Source organism: Myxine glutinosa, chromosome 2 (genome assembly GCF_964187855.1).
Source record: "Myxine glutinosa chromosome 2, kmMyxGlut1.1, whole genome shotgun sequence".
In the NCBI taxonomy this organism is placed as follows: domain Eukaryota; kingdom Metazoa; phylum Chordata; class Myxini; order Myxiniformes; family Myxinidae; genus Myxine; species Myxine glutinosa.
This window is the reverse complement of record NC_136262.1, coordinates 4,211,291-4,227,739: the sequence shown is the minus strand read 5'-3', so window position 1 is coordinate 4,227,739 and position 16,449 is coordinate 4,211,291. Positions and strand designations below refer to the sequence as shown.

General features: G+C 42.9%; 1 protein-coding gene across 1 annotated transcript in view; it reads right to left on the bottom strand.

The window, feature by feature from the left end:
• Positions 1–9,569: 9,569 nt before the first annotated feature.
• LOC137422422 (phospholipid-transporting ATPase IC-like) overlaps positions 9,570–16,449 on the bottom strand; it is a 312,955-nt gene continuing 306,075 nt past the window's right edge. Inside the window, 1 exon segment of the mRNA XM_068109179.2 lies at positions 9,570–10,891. Within this exon segment, the coding sequence (XP_067965280.2) occupies positions 10,643–10,891 (249 nt within the window). The 3' untranslated portion in view covers positions 9,570–10,642.

Genomic DNA, 16,449 nt, shown 5'->3' with positions numbered 1-16,449 from the left:
GTATTTATTCAGTGATTTACAAGGAAGTTGTATTTATTCAGTGATTTACAAGGAAGTTGTATTTATTCAGTGGTTTACAAGGAAGTTGTATTTATTCAGTGATTTACAAGGAAGTTGTATTTATTCAGTGATTCACAAGGAAGTTGTATTTATTCAGTGGTTTACAAGGAAGTTGTATTTATTCAGTGATTCACAAGGAAGTTGTATTTATTCAAAGTGATTTACAAGGAAGTTGTATTTATTCAGTGGTTTACAAGGAAGTTGTATTTATTCAGTGATTTACAAGGAAATTGTATTTATTCAGTGGTTTACAAGGAAGTTGTATTTATTCAGTGATTTACAAGGAAGTTGTATTTATTCAGTGATTCACAAGGAAGTTGTATTTATTCAAAGTGATTTACAAGGAAGTTGTATTTATTCAGTGGTTTACAAGGAAGTTGTATTTATTCAGTGATTCACAAGGAAGTTGTATTTATTCAGTGATTTACAAGGAAGTTGTATTTATTCAGTGATTCACAAGGAAGTTGTATTTATTCAAAGTGATTTACAAGGAAGTTGTATTTATTCAGTGGTTTACAAGGAAGTTGTATTTATTCAGTGATTTACAAGGAAGTTGTATTTATTCAGTGATTTACAAGGAAATTGTATTTATTCAGTGGTTTACAAGGAAGTTGTATTTATTCAGTGGTTTACAAGGAAGTTGTATTTATTCAGTGATTTACAAGGAAGTTGTATTTATTCAGTGATTTACAAGGAAATTGTATTTATTCAGTGGTTTACAAGGAAGTTGTATTTATTCAAAGTGATTTACAAGGAAGTTGTATTTATTCAAAGTGATTTACAAGGAAGTTGTATTTATTCAGTGATTTACAAGGAAGTTGTATTTATTCAGTGATTTACAAGGAAGTTGTATTTATTCAGTGATTCACAAGGAAGTTGTATTTATTCAAAGTGATTTACAAGGAAGTTGTATTTATTCAGTGATTTACAAGGAAGTTGTATTTATTCAGTGATTTGCAAGGAAGTTGTATTTATTCAGTGATTCACAAGGAAGTTGTATTTATTCAGTGATATACAAGGAAGTTGTATTTATTCAGTGATTTACAAGGAAGTTGTATTTATTCAGTGATTTACAAGGAAGTTGTATTTATTCAGTGATTTACAAGGAAGTTGTATTTATTCAGTGATTTACAAGGAAGTTGTATTTATTCAGTGATTTGCAAGGAAGTTATATTTATTCAGTGATTTGCAAGGAAGTTGTATTTATTCAGTGATTTACAAGGAAGTTGTATTTATTCAGTGATTTACAAGGAAGTTGTATTTATTCAGTGATTTGCAAGGAAGTTATATTTATTCAGTGATTTACAAGGAAGTTGTATTTATTCAGTGATTTACAAGGAAGTTGTATTTATTCAGTGATTTACAAGGAAGTTGTATTTATTCAGTGATTTACAAGGAAGTTGTATTTATTCAGTGATTTACAAGGAAGTTGCATATATTCAGTGATATACAAGGAAGTTGTATTTATTCAGTGATTTGCAAGGAAGTTGTATTTATTCAGTGATTTGCAAGGAAGTTGTATTTATTCAGTGATTTACAAGGAAGTTGTATTTATTCAGTGATTTACAAGTAAGTTGTATTTATTCAGTGATTTACAAGGAAGTTGTATTTATTCAGTGATTTACAAGGAAGTTGTATTTATTCAGTGATTTACAAGGAAGTTGTATTTATTCAGTGATTTACAAGGAAGTTGTATTTATTCAGTGATTTACAAGGGAGTTGTATTTATTCAGTGATTTACAAGGAAGTTGTATTTATTCAGTGATTTATAAGGAAGTTGTATTTATTCAGTGATTTACAAGGAAGTTGTATTTATTCAGTGATTTACAAGGAAGTTGTATTTATTCAGTGATTTACAAGGAAGTTGTATTTATTCAGTGATTTACAAGGAAGTTGTATTTATTCAGTGATTTACAAGGAAGTTGTATTTATTCAGTGATTTACAAGGAAGTTGTATTTATTCAGTGATTTATAAGGAAGTTGTATTTATTCAGTGATTTACAAGGAAGTTGTATTTATTCAGTGATTTACAAGGAAGTTGTATTTATTCAGTGATTTACAAGGAAGTTGTATTTATTCAGTGATTTACAAGGAAGTTGTATTTATTCAGTGATTTACAAGGAAGTTGTATTTATTCAGTGATTTACAAGGAAGTTGTATTTATTCAGTGATTCACAAGGAAGTTGTATTTATTCAGTGATTTACAAGGAAGTTGTATTTATTCAGTGATTTACAAGGAAGTTGTATTTATTCAGTGATTTACAAGGAAGTTGTATTTTTCAGTGATTTACAAGGAAGTTGTATTTATTCAGTGATTTACAAGGAAGTTGTATTTATTCAGTGATTTACAAGGAAGTTGTATTTATTCAGTGATATACAAGGAAGTTGTATTTATTCAGTGATTTACAAGGAAGTTGTATTTATTCAGTGATATACAAGGAAGTTGTATTTATTCAGTGATTTACAAGGAAGTTGTATTTATTCAGTGATTTACAAGGAAGTTGTATTTATTCAGTGATTTACAAGGAAGTTGTATTTATTCAGTGATTTACAAGTAAGTTGTATTTATTCAGTGATTTGCAAGGAAGTTGTATTTATTCAGTGATTTACAAGGAAGTTGCATTTATTCAGTGATTTACAAGGAAGTTGTATTTATTCAGTGATTTACAATGAAGTTGCATTTATTCAGTGATTTACAAGTAAGTTGTATTTATTCAGTGATTTACAAGGAAGTTGCATTTATTCAGTGATTTACAAGTAAGTTGTATTTATTCAGTGATTTACAAGGAAGTTGTATTTATTCAGTGATTTACAAGGAAGTTGTATTTATTCAGTGATTTACAAGGAAGTTGTATTTATTCAGTGATTTACAAGGAAGTTGTATTTATTCAGTGATTTACAAGGAAATTGTATTTATTCAGTGGTTTACAAGGAAGTTGTATTTATTCAGTGATTTACAAGGAAGTTGTATTTATTCAGTGGTTTACAAGGAAATTGTATTTATTCAGTGATTCACAAGGAAGTTGTATTTATTCAGTGATTTACAAGGAAGTTGTATTTATTCAAAGTGATTTACAAGGAAGTTGTATTTATTCAGTGGTTTACAAGGAAGTTGTATTTATTCAGTGATTCACAAGGAAGTTGTATTTATTCAGTGGTTTACAAGGAAGTTGTATTTATTCAGTGATTTACAAGGAAGTTGTATTTATTCAGTGGTTTACAAGGAAATTGTATTTATTCAGTGATTCACAAGGAAGTTGTATTTATTCAGTGATTTACAAGGAAATTGTATTTATTCAGTGATTCACAAGGAAGTTGTATTTATTCAGTGATTTACAAGGAAGTTGTATTTATTCAGTGATTCACAAGGAAGTTGTATTTATTCAGTGATTTACAAGGAAATTGTATTTATTCAGTGATTTACAAGGAAATTGTATTTATTCAGTGATTCACAAGGAAGTTGTATTTATTCAGTGATTTACAAGGAAGTTGTATTTATTCAGTGATTTACAAGGAAGTTGTATTTATTCAGTGATTTACAAGGAAGTTGTATTTATTCAGTGATTCACAAGGAAGTTGTATTTATTCAGTGATTTACAAGGAAATTGTATTTATTCAGTGATTCACAAGGAAGTTGTATTTATTCAGTGATTTACAAGGAAGTTGTATTTATTCAGTGATTTACAAGGAAGTTGTATTTATTCAGTGATTCACAAGGAAGTTGTATTTATTCAGTGATTCACAAGGAAGTTGTATTTATTCAGTGATTCACAAGGAAGTTGTATTTATTCAGTGATTTACAAGGAAGTTGTATTTATTCAGTGATTCACAAGGAAGTTGTATTTATTCAGTGGTTTACAAGGAAGTTGTATTTATTCAGTGATTTACAAGGAAGTTGTATTTATTCAGTGATTTACAAGGAAGTTGCATTTATTCAGTGATTTACAAGGAAGTTGTATTTATTCAGTGATTTACAAGGAAGTTGTATTTATTCAGTGATTCACAAGGAAGTTGTATTTATTCAGTGATTTACAAGGAAGTTGTATTTATTCAGTGATTTACAAGGAAGTTGTATTTATTCAGTGATTTACAAGGAAGTTGCATTTATTCAGTGATTTACAAGGAAGTTGTATTTATTCAGTGATTTACAAGGAAGTTGTATTTATTCAGTGATTTACAAGGAAGTTGTATTTATTCAGTGATTTACAAGGAAGTTGTATTTATTCAGTGATTTACAAGGAAGTTGTATTTATTCAGTGATTTACAAGGAAGTTGTATTTATTCAGTGGTTTACAAGGAAGTTGTATTTATTCAGTGATTTACAAGGAAGTTGTATTTATTCAGTGGTTTACAAGGAAGTTGTATTTATACGGTGATTTACAAGGAAGTTGTATTTATTCAGTGGTTTACAAGGAAGTTGTATTTATTCAGTGATTTACAAGGAAGTTGTATTTATTCAGTGGTTTACAAGGAAGTTGTATTTATTCAGTGATTTACAAGGAAGTTGTATTTATTCAGTGATTTACAAGGAAGTTGTATTTATTCAGAGATTTACAAGGAAGTTGTATTTATTCAGTGATTTACAAGGAAGTTGTATTTATTCAGTGATTTACAAGGAAGTTGTATTTATTCAGTGATTTACAAGGAAGTTGTATTTATTCAGTGATTTACAAGGAAGTTGTATTTATTCAGTGATTTACAAGGAAGTTGTATTTATTCAGTGATTTACAAGGAAGTTGTATTTATTCAGTGATTTACAAGGAAGTTGTATTTATTCAGTGATTTACAAGGAAGTTGTATTTATTCAGTGATTTACAAGGAAGTTGTATTTATTCAGTGATTTACAAGGAATTTGTATTTATTCAGTGATTTACAAGGAATTTGTATTTATTCAGTGATTTACAAGGAAGTTGTATTTATTCAGTGATTTACAAGGAAGTTGTATTTATTCAGTGATTTACAAGGAAGTTGTATTTATTCAGTGATTTACAAGGAAGTTGTATTTATTCAGTGGTTTACAAGGAAGTTGTATTTATTCAGTGATTTACAAGGAAGTTGTATTTATTCAGTGATTTACAAGGAAGTTGCATTTATTCAGTGATTTACAAGGAAGTTGTATTTATTCAGTGATTTACAAGGAAGTTGTATTTATTCAGTGATTCACAAGGAAGTTGTATTTATTCAGTGATTTACAAGGAAGTTGTATTTATTCAGTGATTTACAAGGAAGTTGTATTTATTCAGTGATTTACAAGGAAGTTGCATTTATTCAGTGATTTACAAGGAAGTTGTATTTATTCAGTGATTTACAAGGAAGTTGTATTTATTCAGTGGTTTACAAGGAAGTTGTATTTATTCAGTGATTTACAAGGAAGTTGTATTTATTCAGTGGTTTACAAGGAAGTTGTATTTATTCAGTGATTTACAAGGAAGTTGCATTTATTCAGTGATTTACAAGGAAGTTGTATTTATTCAGTGGTTTACAAGGAAGTTGTATTTATTCAGTGATTTACAAGGAAGTTGTATTTATTCAGTGATTTACAAGGAAGTTGTATTTATTCAGTGATTTACAAGGAAGTTGTATTTATTCAGTGATTTACAAGGAAGTTGTATTTATTCAGTGGTTTACAAGGAAGTTGTATTTATTCAGTGATTTACAAGGAAGTTGTATTTATTCAGTGGTTTACAAGGAAGTTGTATTTATACGGTGATTTACAAGGAAGTTGTATTTATTCAGTGGTTTACAAGGAAGTTGTATTTATTCAGTGATTTACAAGGAAGTTGTATTTATTCAGTGGTTTACAAGGAAGTTGTATTTATTCAGTGATTTACAAGGAAGTTGTATTTATTCAGTGATTTACAAGGAAGTTGTATTTATTCAGAGATTTACAAGGAAGTTGTATTTATTCAGTGATTTACAAGGAAGTTGTATTTATTCAGTGATTTACAAGGAAGTTGTATTTATTCAGTGATTTACAAGGAAGTTGTATTTATTCAGTGATTTACAAGGAAGTTGTATTTATTCAGTGATTTACAAGGAAGTTGTATTTATTCAGTGATTTACAAGGAAGTTGTATTTATTCAGTGATTTACAAGGAAGTTGTATTTATTCAGTGATTTACAAGGAAGTTGTATTTATTCAGTGATTTACAAGGAAGTTGTATTTATTCAGTGATTTACAAGGAATTTGTATTTATTCAGTGATTTACAAGGAATTTGTATTTATTCAGTGATTTACAAGGAAGTTGTATTTATTCAGTGATTTACAAGGAAGTTGTATTTATTCAGTGATTTACAAGGAAGTTGTATTTATTCAGTGATTTACAAGGAAGTTGTATTTATTCAGTGATTTACAAGGAAGTTGTATTTATTCAGTGATTTACAAGGAAGTTGTATTTATTCAGTGATTTACAAGGAAGTTGTATTTATTCAGAGATTTACAAGGAAGTTGTATTTATTCAGTGATTTACAAGGAAGTTGTATTTATTCAGAGATTTACAAGGAAGTTGTATTTATTCAGTGATTTACAAGGAAGTTGTATTATACCATGTACAACTTCTATGAGGAAGTTGTACCTGATACGCAGGTAAATGATATGTGTTATGTCGGTATATTTGGTACACAAACGGGAAGGTCTCGGATGGCGAAGTAGGAATTCAGGGACGCAGTGGTTGATGGGAATGGTTGAGATGTAGGTGATGCTGTGCATTGTGGGGGACGTTAACTCGCATGTCGGACTGGAGCCACCGAGTGAATCGGAATTTGGTTGTAAATTTGGTTGGGGAACGAAGAATAGAGAATAACTGGTGGCGAGGAATGGAATGGAATGGTCACAGCTCGTTCATTGCCAAAGTGGAAGGTTATTGGGTGGGGGAGGTGCAGGGGAAACGTTGCTGTGGAGTACAAGGAGGGCATGAGGGCCAGGTATGAGCAACCTAACGAAGAAGCAGAAGGTTTGGAGGAGGAGTGGAAGAAGTACGTTTCGACATGTAGGGTAATTGCAGAAGTTTTGCATGGAAGGATGTCAGGAAAGGATGCATCGTCAAGGGATAGAAACCAGGTATGGTGGACAGAGGAAGTAGCGAAGGTAGTTGGTGAAAGGGATGGTTTGGAAGAGGAAAGAGAAGATCAAGGATAGAGGGGGCAGCCGTGTGTGGCGTTGCTGCACCTGTATGGACAGAAGAAGAAAGCAGATGGGAGAATTGTGGATAAGGCGAGGAATGATATGGAAGAGGAGGTGTACAACAAGTTGGAAGAGCATGGTGAGAGGAAGATGAAGCATCACAAAGCAGGTCACTGTACTTGCCACACAGGTGAGAAAAATGAGATGCATTTATTCACATGATTTTTAAAGGGTGAAAGGTAATGCTCATTAATTTTTTTTTCCTGAAAACCTGTCGGTCAAAACACAAAACCATCTATTTATTACGTAAGCAAAAATGGCAGGATTTCCCACTTCCCCTCTGCACTCTTTTCCAGGTTACCCAGGTGTATAACGGGCATCTCATCTCAAAAACAGGTAAGCATGTGCAGATAAATACCTCTGCCAGTGATGCCTAAAAATTATTCGAGTACAATATCATCAAGGTGTATAATCCCTCAAAAACGTCAGATTTTCCCCAAACTTATTTTAGTACAAGTGTAATAGCCTCAGGTGCATCCATTTGTACAATCACATGTAACATAGATAAACTACGCAGGAAACACGTCATCTTGCCCGCATGTCCATGCGTGTAATCACTTGGTAAGTTTAGCTGCAGAACATGTGGAACGATGTGATTTCATTTTAAAACATCCGCTTTTCACCAGATTTGTTTTAATTTCATGTGGAGCACCTCGAGGGACCTCTAAAAATGTAAATGCAAGTTGAGTAGAGCCCACGAATAAGTAGGCCCAAAGGGGACAGGGCGGAGGCAACGTGGTAGAATGCATAGCATATAGTACCCCTTCAAAATTAATGCACGTCCTTGCGGCGGTTATTTTAAAAGAAATTTGAATTGTTCACAAATTTCACATTTTCACCCAGTGATAAATTACTTTAGGGACTTGCAGAAATGAAACCAGAAATGGAATTGGAGTTAAAATGAGGGTGTGAGGCCATCAGGAAGTCAAAATACATTAATTTCCACCACAATATCCACCACAAGGTCCGATAACGCGATTTATAAGGCATTCATATCCATCCTTATATAATCTCATCTCACTATAATTCACCAAATGTCTGTCCGTCTGTCTGTCCATTCGAAGGTACCGCAAAAACGGCTGAACCGATCGTAACGATATTTTGGGTGGGTAATCCTGGGATCTCCTGGAGTAAAATAGGCAACATTGTTTTTCCAATTTCAGCTTTGGCCTCCAGCATTTTCAGGTTTGGACTCCCGCATAACGTTATTTTCCCGGGTACCGCACAAACGGCTGCACTGATCGCTGCATGGCTGCACTGATCGACTGCACTGATCGGACTCGGTGACCTCAGGGCTCAGACAAAGACCGTTTTTTAGGACATGGGTCGAATCCCTGCTTGAGAGAATGCCAACCCCATCCCCGCCATCACGGTCGTGTCTCCAACTCACAATCCCACGAGATATGCGGAAAGGACGATCCAAAACCAATTATCTTCTTTTTGATTCGTATATAAACATCATTAAAAGTAAATAATGACATCAGCCAAAGGTCAAACGACGTGGGTTTAATCTCTACATGAGAGAATTCCACATAGCTATTTGGGTGGTGTATAAGCCAACAGATCGCTGTCTCCATCGATCTTGCCAACGTCGTAACACCTATCGGCTCAAAATCCTTTTAACTGTTGACTTGGTAGTTTTTACAATGAAGGAAACATTAACAATGTTGTTAAAAGTTTATTATGTGATTAATTTGTGATTGGAGTTATGTTGTTTGGAATGAAAAAAGAGATATTGAATTCAAGTAAATGACGACATGCCGTGATGGTTTCTACTTGCTGAACGTGAACTTCGCGGATCACCATATGCAGATTCGCCACGGACCCAGATCGATATTTCTATATGTGAACGTACCCGTTTGTTTGCGAACGGGTACGTTTTTCATGGAAGTCCTTCACGAACTTGCTGGAATTTATTGGTTTCATGCTTTAGCATTAGCCGTATCTGCATTGCCTGCTTGCTTCCGGCCTCCCACCCATGCGTAGCACGGGTATCTCACTAGCAGGTTATAACTTCAGGCATGGAATGATATGCAAATCAAGATGGACACCTTTATTCAACGAAAATGGCACGGCCTAACATTAGACTAGGCCTATACAAAGAGCATGTGGAGCAACCAAGCATTTGACTGTGCAAAGTCACTCAACGTGGCACAAAAACGGCAACCAAAAGAATGTACCTTTCAATAGTGAAAATGTACCTTTAAATAGTGAAAATGTACCTTGAAATAGTGAAAATGTACCTTTAAATAGTGAAAATTTACCTTTAAATAGTGAAAATGTACCTTTCAATGGTGAAAATGTACCTTTAAATAGTGAAAATGTACCTTGAAATAGTGAAAATGTACCTTCTAGAAAAGTGAAAATCAAGCAAAAAATCAGCGAAAGTGCAAACCAGAGTAAGCAAACAAAATGTCCGACTTCGACTTTCACCTGAAAAACTGCAGTTCAGCATGGCGGAGTTTGGGGAGTTCCAAACACAATGTTTGATTTGATGTTGTTTTTAACAAGAATATTTTCATAGGTATATTAATATAACTTATAGTAATATAATGAAAGTAGATTGCACAAAAATGTAATCTATTTTATCTTGTGTAATAACAAACTGTGTAAGTAAAAAAGGGAACGCTTTCTACCTGTATCGCCACTGTCTAACTGTACCACCACTGTCTACCTGTACCGCCATTGTCTACCTGTACCGCCACTGTCTACCTGTACCGCCACTGTCCTGTACTGCCACACACACTTATACACACACATGCAAACACACATACATACGCACACACATAGACACACATATAGACACACATACACACACACACACACACACACACACACACACACACACACACACACACACACACACACTACATATATACATACACACACAGACAATACATACACACACACATACACACATACATACGAACACACACACATGCATGCATACACACATACATACGCACACACAGACACACACAAACACACACACACACTTATACACACACATGCAAACACACATACATACGCACACACATACACACATACACACACATACACACATATAGACACACACACACACACACACACACACACACACACAAACACGCACACACACACTTATACACACACATGCAAACACACATACATACGCACACACATACACACACATACACACACATACACACATATAGACACACACACACACACACACACAAACACGCACACACACACATACATACGCACACACAGACACACATAGACACACACACACACACACACACAAACATGATCATACACAGGTTATGGTATTTGCTGTCATATTCTAAGCCCCAAGTTCTGTTACAGCACAGGATGATTTGTTATCAGGAAGAAACAACAAGGTAAATGTTTGATCTCTTTACTCTGGTACTTGACATAGCGTCACGTTTGGATGCTCAGACAAGGTCGGTGTACTCATTGTCCGTGGCTTTGACTCTTCCACCCTTCCATCCTTGCGACGGATGCTTCGTCCGGACATGATAAGGTCGCCGAATCCAGGTGTGTGTGAGAAAGCGTAACTGGACCGTCGTGTTGTGCTCTTTCGGTTAAAGGTCTCAGGTAACACTGCCGATGGTTTCATCTTATCAGGCTGGAGGCCATCTTGTACCTGAGGACAAAAATCAAACATGTTGCACATCATGAAGGTGAGAAGTAGAACATACCTATGTCATGGGTATTCATTATGAGCAAGGCCTATATCATGGGTATTCAAAATTAGCAAGGCCGATATCATGGGTATTCATTATTAGCAAGGCCGATATATATATCGTGGGTATTTATTATGAGCAAGGCCTATATCATGGGTATTCATTACTAGCAAGGGCGATTTATATATCATGGGTATTCATTATGAGCAAGGCCGATATATATATCATGGGTATTCATTATTAGCAAGGCCGATATCATGGGTATTCATTATTAGCAAGGCCGATATCATGGGTATTCAAAATTAGCAAGGCCGATATCATGGATATTCATTATTAGCAAGGCCGATATATATATATCATGGATATTCATTATTAGCAAGGCTGATATATATATCGTGGGTATTTATTATGAGCAAGGCCGATATCATGGGTATTCATTATTAGCAAGGCCGATATCATGGGTATTTATTATTAGCAAGGCCGATATATATATATCATGGATATTCATTATTAGCAAGGCTGATATATATATCGTGGGTATTTATTATGAGCAAGGCCGATATCATGGATATTCATTATTAGCAAGGCCGATATATATATATCATGGGTATTCATTATTAGCAAGGCCGATATATATATCATGGGTATTCATTATTAGCAAGGCTGATATATATATCGTGGGTATTTATTATGAGCAAGGCCGATATCATGGGTATTCATTATTAGCAAGGCCGATATCATGGGTATTTATTATTAGCAAGGCCGATATATATATCATGGGTATTCATTATTAGCAAGGCCGATATATATATCGTGGGTATTTATTATGAGCAAGGCCGATATCATGGGTATTCATTATTAGCAAGGCCGATATCATGGGTATTCAAAATTAGCAAGGCCGATATATATATCATGGGTACTCATTATTAGCAAGGCTTATATCATGGGTACTCATTATAAGCAAGGCCGATATTGAAGCGCGGTGTTACGCGCGCTGCTTGTAAGCAAGGAGGAAGCGGACAACGCGGTAAGTTGTAAGAGTCTTTATTCAAGAGCTCCACTGTAACACTGGAGCGTTCCGGGCTGCGCACCCGGTGTATATCCCGCGGCCACGCCTACCCCTCAGGCGTGGCCGCCGCCCACTTGGTGCGCGGAATGATGCCCTCGCGCCAGTGAGCTTTCGTGTCCGCCACACGCGCCCCCCCAGAATTCCCGCGCACCTGGAGGGCCAGTTTGCGGGGCAAACAGATGACCCGGCCGAAGCGCCCACTGGTGACTGGCGGCGTCCGAGGTGCAGGGATGCCAGCTGGGATGCCTCCGGCTGCACCCGGGATGGGTGCAGGCTCGGGGGGCGGCGTGCCGGCGGGGCCGGGCGGTGCCGGGGGGGGGGGGGTGGCCCCGAGGCGGGGGCCGAGCCACTGGCGGTGGGTGGTCCACGTCGAGGTGGGCCGGCTTGAGGCGGTCTATGGAGACACGGTCAGGAGTGCCGCCGATGTCCAAGGTGAAATGTTTCACCCCGGTCTCCAGCACGCGGAAAGGCCCGTCGTACGGGGTCCGCAGTGGTGTCCGGTGGGCGTCATGCCGGACGAAGACGTACTCCGCGGTGCGAAGCTCCGGGGCGACGTGCGTAGGTGGGTGCCCGTGGTGTGCCGTGGGCACCGGGGCGAACCTCTAGGCGGTCTCCTGCAGCGCGGAGCGCTCCTGCGCCGCGGACCATGGTGCCGTGGAGTCGGGGAGGAACTCGCCCGGCACCCGCAGCGGTTGCCCGAAGACCAACTCCGCCGTGGATGCACGCAGGTCGTCCTTGGGCGCCGTCCGGAGGGCCAGCAGCACCCAGGGGAGCCAGTCGACCCAGCCGCCGTCGCGGAGTGTAGCCCGGAGTGCGGCCTTCAACGAGCGGTGGAACCGTTCGCATACGCCGTTAGCCTGGGGGTGGTAGGCCGTGGTGCGGTGCAGCTGGACCCCGAGCCCCCGCGCGACCGCCCCCCAGAGCTCCGAAGTGAACTGGGGGCCGCGGTCGGACGAGATGTCCGAGGGGGCGCCGAACCGGGCGACCCAGGTGGCGATGAACGCCTGCGCGACGTCCGCCGCCGTCATTGACGCCAAAGGCACGGCCTCCGGCCACCGGCTGGTGCGGTCCATCATGGTCAGGACGTGGGGGAAACCCCGCGAGGGGGGCAGAGGTCCCACCAGGTCCACGTGAACATGGTCAAACCGACGTTCCGGCACCGCAAACGAGGCCAATGGGGCCTGGGTGTGTCGGTGCACCTTCGCGCGCTGGCACGCGAGGCACGTCCTGGCCCAGCCGCGGACGGCCTTCCGGAGGCCATGCCAGACAAACTTGTCGGCGATCAACCTCTGGGAGGCCCTCGTGCCCGGGTGGGACAGGCCGTGGATGGCGTCAAAAATCTGGCGCTGCCAGCCCGCGGGCACGATGGGGCGAGGCAGCCCGAGGGAGACGTCGCACCAGAGGGCCGTGCCCATGCCGTTGAACGGCACCTCGGTGACGCGGAGGCCCATAACAGCGGTCCGCAAGGCCTGGACGTCCGGGTCGGCGGCCTGGTCCGCCGCCATCCGGGCATAGTCGATGCCGAGGTGGACCGCATGGGCAACAGACCGGGAAAGGCAATCCCCCACCGGGTTGTCCTTCCCCGCGACGTGCTGGATGTCCGTCGTGTATTCGGCCACGGCCGAGAGGTGACGCTGCTGCCGGGCCGACCACGGTGACCTTGCCCATCGTGAACACCAGTGGCTTGTGGTCGACGAAGGCCGTGAACGCACGGCCCTCGAGCAGATGGCGGAAGTGCCTGACTGCCAGGTGGAGCCTGAGCAACTCGTGGTCGAAGGTACTGTACCGGCGTTCGGGCGGGCGAAGCTGCCGGCTGAAAAACGCCAGCGGTTGCCAAGCTCCACGCACCCATTGCTCGTGCACTGCACACACCACGTAGTCCGAGGCATCGGTGGTGAGGGCGATCGGTGCATCGGGCGCCGGGTGCGTGATCATGGTGGCGTTAGCCAAGGCGAGCTTCGTGCCCACGAACGCCGCGTCCATCTGCTCGGTCCAGGTGACGTCACCTTTGCCCGGCTTCCCTCGGAGGGCCTCGTGCAGGGGGCGCAGGAGCTGGGCGTTGCGGGGCAGGAACCGATGGTAAAAGTTTACCATGCCCAGGAACTCCTGGAGCCCCCTGATCGTGGGGGGGGGGGGGGGCGCCGAAACCTCTTCACCGCCTCCACCTTGGCCGGTAGGGGGACGGCACCGTGCCTGGTGACGCGGTGCCCCAAAAAGTCGATTTCAGCGACACCGAACCGGCACTTGGCGGGGTTCACGATCAGGCCGTGGTGGCCCAGGCGTTCGAAGAGCGTGCGGAGATGGTGGAGGTGCTCTTCGAGGGACGCGCTTGTGACGAGGATATCATCCAGATAGACGTAGACAAATCCAAGTCGCGCAAGACGCTGTCCATGAGGCGCTGGAACGCCTGAGCCGCATTCTTCAAACCGAAGGGCATCCGAAGAAATTCGAAAAGACCGAACGGCGTGATGACAGCCGTCTTCGAGATGTCCTCCGGCCTGATGGGGACCTGGTGGTAACCGCGTATGGGATCCACCTTCGAGAAGAAGGACATATTCGCCAAGCGGGCGGAAAAGTCCTGAATATGGGGGACAGGGTAGCGGTCGGGGGTGGTGGCGTCGTTGAGACGGCGGTAGTCCCCGCACGGTCGCCATCCCCCGCCGGGCTTGGGCACGATGTGGAGCGGGGATGCCCAAGCACTCTCGGAGCGCCGCACGATGCCGAGCCGCTCCAGCGTAGCAAACTCGGCTTTAGCAACTGCGAGCTTCGTCGGCTCGAGGCGGCGTGCCCGGGCGTAGACCGGTGGCCCGGCGGTGGGGATGTGATGTTCCACCCTGTGCTTGACGGCCCCCGCCGAGAAGGTGGGCCTCGTGAGGGCCGGGAAACGGGCGAGGAGGCGGGGGAATTCGTCCGCTGCCGGAAGCGTGCAGATGAACCTGGCCGGAACCGAACCGCTCAGCAAGCCGCCCGGCGAGCCACTCCGTGAGCTGCTCAACGAGGCGGGCAGCGCGCACGCGAGCGAGCTGAATGTCTCAGCCTGGACAAGCCTTCTTTGCTTTACGTCCACCAAGAGGCCATTGGCACAAAGGAAGTCCGCGCCAAGCAGTGCCATAGGCACGTCGGCAGTCACGAACGACCATCGGAAAACCTGCCCTCCGAACCGCAGAGAAAGGCAGCGTTTTCCATATGTGCGAATGGGCGTACCGTTGGCAGCAAGCAGCGCGGGACCCCGGCCCGCGGTCTGCTTGTCGGACGTACCGGCGGGAACGACATTCACCTGCGCTCCCGTGTCGCACAGGTAACGGCGCCCGGATAAGGTGTCCGTTATGTACAGGAGGCTGTTTAATCGGCCGGCGCTCAGTGCCACTACCGAGGGCCGGCCCGGGCGTTTCCCGACCTGCCGAATGAGCACGGCGGGCGACATTGCCGGGCTTCGTGGCCGAACCTAGCGTGGAAATGGCACCAGGTTTGCGGCGAAGCCGGGGGCCGCGGTTTCCACGGTGGTGGTGGGCGGGGCGTGGCGGCCACCACGAGGCGCCCCTCGGAGTAGGTGTGGGCACCCGCAGGAGGTTCAGCGGCGACGCGATGCGTCGCGTAGTAGGGGTGGGCACCCGCAGCAGTTTTGGGCTCGGGAGCCGCTACGGCCGCACCGAAACTCGCCTGCATGTCCAAAGCCGCGTAGAACTTGTCGGCCTCGGCCGCGAGCACTCGGGTTTCCGTTGTCGCAGAACTGGCCAACGTGAGGCGTACTCGTGCCGGCAGCTGGCGTCGAAATAACGCCCGGAATAGAGCGTTCGGGGTTTCGTCGCCCATGAGCGACAGCATATGGTCCATTCGGACCGATGGTCACGTGTCACCGAGCTCGGGGAGGTCCAAGAGGCGATCGGCCCGTGCGTCCACCATGAGGCCGAACGTGGCGAGGAGGAGATGCTTGATCGCCTCGTACCTGTCGTCGGCCGGTGGGTTCCTCAGGACCGACACGACGCGGGCGGCCGTGCCGGCCCCGAGGGAGGCGCCGACGTGGCAGTAGCGTGTCTCGTCCGCCGTGATGCCTCGAAGCCTGAACTGGGCTTTGGCCTGCAGGAACCAGATCTCCGCCTGTGCTTCCCAGAACTCAGGGAGCTTTATAGCTACCGCGTTGGTTGCCATGGCTGTGGCGGGTTTGGGTGGTCAGTGATGGCTGACCAGAACGTCGGAGGTCACCAATGAAGCGCGGTGTTACCCGCGCTGCTTGTGAGCAAGGAGGAAGCGGACAACGTGGTAAGTTGTAAGAGTCTTTATTCAAGAGCTCCACTGTAACACTGGAGCGTTCCGGGCTGCGCGCCCGGTGTATATCCCGTGGCCACGCCTACCCCTTGGGCGTGGCCGCCGCCCACTTGGTGCGCGGAATGATGCCCTCGCGCCAGTGAGCTTTCGTGTCCGCCACAATGTCATGGATATTCAGTATTA